Source organism: Etheostoma cragini, chromosome 2 (assembly GCF_013103735.1).
Source record: "Etheostoma cragini isolate CJK2018 chromosome 2, CSU_Ecrag_1.0, whole genome shotgun sequence".
NCBI lineage: Eukaryota > Metazoa > Chordata > Actinopteri > Perciformes > Percidae > Etheostoma > Etheostoma cragini.
The window spans coordinates 24987183-24994591 of NC_048408.1; the positions used below are offsets into that span (position 1 = coordinate 24987183).

At 40.9% G+C, this 7409-nt stretch overlaps 1 protein-coding gene across 1 annotated transcript; it reads right to left on the bottom strand.

Annotated features, from left to right (window-relative positions):
- Nucleotides 1-352: 352 nt before the first annotated feature.
- On the bottom strand, nucleotides 353-7125 carry fbxl18 (F-box and leucine-rich repeat protein 18). Its single transcript, XM_034885496.1, has 7 exons — nucleotides 6905-7125; nucleotides 5722-5919; nucleotides 5171-5520; nucleotides 4022-4157; nucleotides 2839-3917; nucleotides 1024-1242; nucleotides 353-932 (listed from the first exon to the last, which is right to left on the bottom strand). Exons 1-7 carry the CDS (start codon nucleotides 6956-6958, stop codon nucleotides 776-778), a joined length of 2193 nt encoding a protein of 730 aa, XP_034741387.1. The 5' UTR covers nucleotides 6959-7125; the 3' UTR covers nucleotides 353-775.
- Nucleotides 7126-7409: the final 284 nt, after the last annotated feature.

Sequence of the window (7409 nt, forward strand, 5' to 3'; positions counted from 1 at the left end):
ACATATTTAAACACGGTTTATAATTGTTGAAAAAGATCAATCTCTCTGGATAGGATTGCCCGTTCCGATCGACTACATCGGTGGTAGATTAGTATGCCTGCTTGGGTCGTTGACTTACATATGTCTCTGGTTGACATCAGCAAGCTTCACATCTGTGTCAGAATTCTGTATTCTGACTTAACATTTTCACATGTGGCCATAATCTTTTTTTTCCTTTTCTTTCCTTAAACCTTAAAGTATATACATGGCACAACTGTAGGGCCTTGGTATCAACAATAGTATCAACGGTGTGTACTGTTGAGAGTATTTACAAAATGACATGAACATACAAATGGTACACAGAACACAGGAATTAAAAATAATTTACATGGAGTTTATTACAACATAATTTGATTAAGATCGTCAGCACAAAGTATCTGAACAAATACATCCCTTACTCATATGTTCGGCACTTATTTTCAAAGTAGCAGAGTGGTGTAGACATTCATTTTGATTGTGAAATGCCCCAATGGCACCAGTGTAAAAAACACTGCATACTAGCAAATTTACCTTTAAAGACCATCATTACTCTGTCACGTGAATAAAATAATCATGGCTGATGTATTGTTGTAGAGCAGCCGGAAACAGTCGTTGATGTAACAATTCACACAATCAGAAATCACTGTGCAGGTGACAATTAGTCTTTCAGTTGTTCAGTTTTATTTCCTGCAGAATAAAAATGGTTTGAGCGCCTCAGCTGTTGAGAACCAATCACACTGAAGCTTTTTTTGTGATGTCACAATGGTGATGAATGTGGTGGTTGGGCCACGTGGCTCTGGAACAAAGTAATCCTATCCAGCAGTGTTAGTGGGATGTCTCTGATGACTGAAGGCAGGTCTTCATGCTGTAATGGATAGATGACCACACTCAGGGCAGAGCGCCTGACTGAAAATCTAACAGAGAGAAAACACAAGAAAAGAGGAATTTAAGCTCTATTTGGCTATTTAATATTTGATATGTTTGTCCTTGAACACAAGCACAGACCTGTCCAGCAGAACTTTCTGCAGTGTGCGACAAGCCACTAAGGTGCCGCCCATGAACATGTGGCACATGATGACATTGCAGCATCGCTCCATGAAGGTTTCTGCGGCCGATGGGTCAAAGGTGCCGCTGCGTGAAATAAGGCAGAGACGCTGCAGGCGAGAGCAGCAGGACAAAGCCTCAAAGAATGACGCGTTGGCATTCAGATACGGCTGCTCTAACCTAAAACACACAGACACACAATGTCCAATAAATTAAATATTAAAAAGGTTAAAAAGGATTTTATTAGACTACCTGGTGTATTGCCCTATATTTTTGTGGTGAATATAAGGCACTCCATTTCATGAATAACAAAAACAAAAGTCATCATAACACTACACTATGAATCTGACTATGGTTTGCCTGTTTGGGGGATCCCATAGCTAGCAGAAACAAATACAGTGTGATAACTCTAAATTTTCACAATGCTTCATGTTTTGAAATTTTAATAAAAGTAGTTAATGAAGAACTGGACAAGTTATCTTCTTGGTTCAAGTCTAACAAATTGTCTCTCAATATAAAAAAAACAAGTTATATGTTTTTCGGTATTAAGTCAGATACAATTAAATCTTCAATGAAAATTCAAATTGATGATATCTCTATTAAAAATATTAAAACCTTGGCATTATATTAGATGACTCTTTATCCTGGAAACTTCACATTAGTGCCACAAGTACAAAATTAGCTAAAGTGGTCGGTGTACTAGGAAAAACTCGGCACTTGATTAACAGACAAGTTGCGATTATGTTGTATGACTCAATGTTGTATCCTTAAATCAATTATTGCAATGTTGCTTGGGCTAGTACCCACCCAACTAAACTGGAATCTATCTTCCGACTTCAGAAGCGAGCCTTAAGAATAATATTTTGTGTAAATTGTAGGCACCCCTCTGAATCACTGTTTTCTCATGCAAGTATTCTTACTGTATATCAAGTGAATCAACTCCAAATTGCTTTATTTGTTTATAGCTGTATAAAAAAGTTATTTCCCCAGCACCTTTGTAATATTTTTATGTTTAATAATGAATTTCATCAGTATCCAACTCGTAGTAGTTGTCTTATTAGGCCTCCCTACTCTCGCACGACTCAAACCCAGTTTAGTGTGTTGTATAGAGGGTCAAAGATATGGAACAGTCTCCCCACTTCACTCACTGAGCTTTCTAAAGAACTTTTTAAACCGAGAGTCAAATTGTTGCTCCTAAGTTCTCTGAATTTTCCATTTGGGTTTATGCTCTAAATCTATTTTTAAGTTGTTTCATACAAATTAAACGTGTTTTGGTTTGTTTAATTTTGTTTTGTTTTTTCTTTTAGTTAGTTTTTTTTGATTTTATTGTTTGTTTGGTTTAGTTTAGTATTTACATAATAACATAAATTGTTTTTTAAATTGTTAAATGATATTGTTTTTATGGTGATCGCCACTTATTAAGCCCCTTGGAGGGTTTTTCGGCAATCATCTGTCACATCTTTTTGTGTAATATATAATACTGTCTTAATGTTTTTGTAGTGAAAATAAAATAATCAATCAATCAATCAATGTTTTAACAAAGTTAACAAAGCTTTTAATGGTTCTGAATATCCTAAACACTCTGCTGAGGAAAAATAACACTAGGGTCAAGTTATTAATTCAACTAATACATATTATAATTAACTTATAGTAAATGTTTTTTATTGAAAAGTAGGATAATCTGTTGACTAAAGGGGACATACAATAATAAATAAGACTGTACTGTCTGCACTGTTTAGTATTAAAGTAAATGAAAGGTACACAAAGACATCTAACCTGAGTTCCTGAAGCTGTGTGCACTGTTTAAGTGTGTCCAACAAGGCCGGGGTGTAGTTCATGGTTTTTAGTGATCCCATGTTGGCAAGGGATAATACCTGTAGATCTTTGCACTGCCTGGTCAGCTGTATCAGTCCTGTCCCCTTAAGGACCCCAGGAAGCCCAGCCAGAGTCAGGCGGCATAATCGAGGCAATGCCTCAAGTGCTGCCAAGTGTGCATCGCCAACTCCTCGTGCCCACGCACACATACCGCGAGGCTCCACGCTGGCACGAGTGCAGGGCTCAAGCCGAGGCAGTGCAGAGACAAAACCTGGACCAATGAGCTCCAAGGTCTCCAAAAAAGGGCAGCCAGCTAAGAGCAGACTGAGCCCTGAAGTGCTGTCCCCTGACAAAGAAGACTCTGAATCTGGCTTGTAATTCTGGAGCCCCACACGTGGAGTCTTCTTTAACCCCAGGAACAACGGAGAGGGAGACGCGTTGTTTGTAGAGATCTGATGTGTGTTCAAGCCGTCCGACAGAGCGCAGGCAGGCAGAGTGAGAGAGCGGAGATGTGTGAGTTTGGCCAAGCTGGCACACAGGTGTGTTTCTGCACCTAGCCCAGGAGAGTTTTCATGATGATAGTGTGTGTGCATCAGGTTCAGGTGTTTGATGTTGGAACAGCCAACTGCCAACCGGCTCATTGTGTCAGGAACCAGCTGATCTTCCACACTCCTACACTCTGAGTAAAGGACCTTGTTGATCCCACTGAGGTTCAGGCTGGTCAGCTGTTTGGCGTCTTTGACTCCTCCTTCCAACAATGACTGGAACACCTGTGGCCATAATGCTGGGCAGCGGCTGAAGCTCAGGTGCTTTGGACTGTTTCCCTCCAGGGCTCGCTTTAGGGACAAGGAATCTAGCCAGGACCGAGGAAGCTGGAGGGCCTCCAGGTCACCTCGTTGACCCAAGCTCTGGGCCAACGAGGGAGCAGCAGGCCAGTGAGCAGGGTTTGGGCCAGGAATCGACACAAGGAAAACTTTGAGACCCTTTGGAACATGAACGCTGAACACGGCAAGGTAGAGCAGGAGCAAGGTCTGATTTACCTGAAGACACCAACACACAGAAAAATTACAAACTGCACAGTACTACTGTGTCTACTGCAGATACACTGGAATACCGTATATTACATGCACACTAGCAACCTCACCTCTCCTGGAGCCAGCCTAGCAGTGAACTCCTCCAGCTGTTGGTAATGTGGCACACTGCTCTGACCCATCATTAACTGACAACAAACACCGATACCCTCTCTGGTCACGTCTGAGATGTCAAACTGCAGCATCAGCCTGCAGTGCCCAGACAGAAACACACATTCAACATTGTAGCAGTAAAACAGTAACAAAGTCTTTCAGAGTGTTTTCACACCTACCTCATTTGGTCCGGACTTTCAGACTTTCCAGTCTGGTCCGAACCAAAATTGCAGGTGTGAAAGGTGCCTCTGACCAAATTTTGGTCCGATCAAAAGAGGTGGTCTCGGTCTGGATTAAACTGAGCCACGGTGACATTCGTTTATAGTGTGAAAGCATTTTTTTGAATGGTTCGAACTATCGGACCAAATACAAGAAGCTCTTGCAGGCTCTCCTTGCTGTACAAGACCGGGGAAGCTCCTTTAAGGAATCGCTCTGTGCTTAGCGTGTCGCTACATGAGAGCGTAAGTGACAGTGAATGCGCTCAGAGAATACAGCTGTCGGCTATCAGAGCAGAGAATACATCAGCAATTTACTTGTTAAGCGGTAGGAAATGTACAGTGTATGTTTCCGTTTGTCTCTGAATAAATGATCTAGAAATAAATTTCTGTGTCTTGCTCCTCAAAATCGCAACAAAACAAAAAGAGCAGCAGCAGCAGGAGAGAGCAGCAGTTAGTTGAAAAAACTCCCGACACAAAGACAGTATGACGAGCAAGCCTGTCTGGGAACCAATCAACAATAATATCTGAGTATGTGATAACGACAGGACATAGTTTTGTCTCGTATTGATCTTTAGTCTGCTTGCATAACTGCAGTGTGAAGCTAAAACTTACCGGATCAAATGTATACTGTGATGTAACAAAAATACACACGTTTTCACACTTTCAAGTGTGAAAACGCTCTTAGACTGCAACAAAATTGTAAATGCATCAAGTTCCATTACTAAACTCAACCAAACTACCTTATGTAGTTTTTAATGAAATGTCTCCAAAGCTATTGGATTGATTGCTACAGCTGGTATCTGCTTAATCCCATAAAAATGGATACAATTAAATACATAGCGCTATGTTCACCAAATAGGGAGTGATTCTGGACAACGGCCTCATGTGTACCTGCGGAGTTGGGCGCAGCATGGCACCACACCATAACTCGGTGTCAACAGGGTCTGTCTGAGCTCTGACAGACGGCTCAGTGAGTCCACCGCCTCTGAACTGAGCTGGGCAGAGTTGAAGCCTGGCGTCACGTCAAAAGCAAGTGATCTGAGCAGAGAGAGGGAGGAGAGGAGACGGGACAGACGCAGGGAAGTGAGGCGACAGCCGGTGACATCGAGGTGCGTCACTCCTCTACAGCGAGCAAGAAGCTCAACTGTAGAGCCACACAGCCAGTAGCAACCATTCAGGCTGAGAGACTGCACGTGATTGGCTAGCTGCTTTAATATGTGGCGAACCAGTAGATCGTCAGCCTGGAGGAAACAAAGGAATACATTTGTATTAATTTTTCCATCTTTTAAAGTGCAACAAGTATTCCACTGTGTTAAATAAATGTATTTTAAATTTACTGAAAGTTTCACACATGTGCATGAACTAGAAAAAGAAAACAAGATATAGATCTTCACTGAAAAAAATCTTGAAACACAATGCTTCTCCTGTCTAAACAGCTTTACCAGATACTCCTCAGACAGGCTGACGTTCGTGAGCAGGGTCTTATCGTGGCACAGTGTGCGTAACTTGTGGCAGACGTTTGCCACATTCCGCACCAGGTCACACACTGGAACATGGCGGAGGATGCACAGCAGGATCTCATCGGACAAATCCGACATTCCCACCGAGGTAGAGGACATTGTGTCCTCGTCAAATACAGCCTGAGACAGACAACAAACAGTGTCAAAGTCAAATGTGTTTAGACTCTGTGTGTTCAGTCAGTCTTTGGAAAGAATAACCAAGATGGCAAGATGCTACACATCTAGTCTTAATGGCTGGTAGCAATTACTGATTCTTGGTATTTTGTTATTGAGGATCAATACAGAAAAGCATTCATCGAGACACTAGATTATGGCTGGGTGATATGACGATCCATCATTCATACTGTGGTAGCTATCTTTTCAATGTCTCTGCTTGCATTATTAGGCCATTGTACGCAATGCTGCAAATCGATGAGCTTGACTGCTTTATTGCAACACTGCATTTCTATATAATTTTACATCAATATCAGGTATTTGTCAGAATTTATTTTGCTGGATATGCCAAAGTCATACATTCCTTTCTGGGTATTGTATCCATACACTTTTTCTCAACAGATTTTTGAGAAGATTTAACAGAACAATAGTATGAATATTACAATATAAAATGGCATTCATGCATAGTGCTTATTGTCTTATTCTGAATAAAGCTTAATTATTAACTAACCTTCTAGTTGAAGCCTTCAAGTGGAAACACATGTGAAAATAATGCAGTATTTCCTATTAGCAGGTAATTCCATTACTACGCTACATAGGCCGATTAGGAAGTCAAAAATATGAACGTTTCAAATATATATAGCTTTGTCAAGATACAAGACACTTAGTGCATGCGTGTTTAAACATATAGCATTTCTGCCTGCCTGTCCACTCACATACAAAATATTATGTTGTTTAGCAGGTTAATAAAAAGGAGACACCATATCGCATGTAATAACCCAAACTTGTTTGAAAGACTTAGCCGAAATTTGAGTGAACCCTGGTCTATCCCTGGTCTATCCCTGGTCTATCCCTGGTCTCCTAGTTAGCGTTAACGCTAGCTGGTTCAGTTGCTCTGCACGGCGTTACCGTTAAGTATTCATGTGTTCTCGAGGTTTCTCGGTTTACCCACCTGTACAATTTGCCGGTCCATGTCCTCTGAAATCCCTCTCATGGTCCCACTCATGATATCAAGGATTTTAACTTGTATTTCAGATGTTCATCCAGCCTCCATGTTCCGACAAAACCGCTTACATTGAACCACAGGCGGTGTAAAAGCCGTTGACAGGACGGATCACGTTTGCTGCTGCACAATGACGGAAGTCTGTCAGTGACGGACATACTTCCTGTCGGTCCAATCCGACTTTCATTGGAGATTTTCATTTCTCACATCATTGTTAAACTTTCCTTCAAAATAGTGCTGAACATCAAAAGCACACAAGCAATTTAAGACGGTAGATAAAAGGTAGTTAGTGTTACTTTCAAAACATGACTTTCATATAAATAAATAAATAACTTTAAAATACTTTTAAAAATGAGATATATTGACATTTATAGGTAGGCTAATAAAAATAGTAAAGATACAGTATACGGTTTTCTTATTGCTGCAGGATGTATGGTTTTTATCAGTTATTCCG

Coding starts and splice junctions, on each gene's coding strand:
- fbxl18 (XM_034885496.1), bottom strand. CDS start 6,958: ATGAGTGGGACCATGAGAGGGATTTCAGAGGACATGGACCGGCAAATT. Junction 5,920..6,904: donor TGGACCGGCAAATTGTACAG/GTGGGTAAACCG, acceptor TGTCTGTCTCAG/GCTGTATTTGACGAGGACAC. Junction 5,521..5,721: donor GCCTGTCTGAGGAGTATCTG/GTAAAGCTGTTT, acceptor TGTTTCCTCCAG/GCTGACGATCTACTGGTTCG.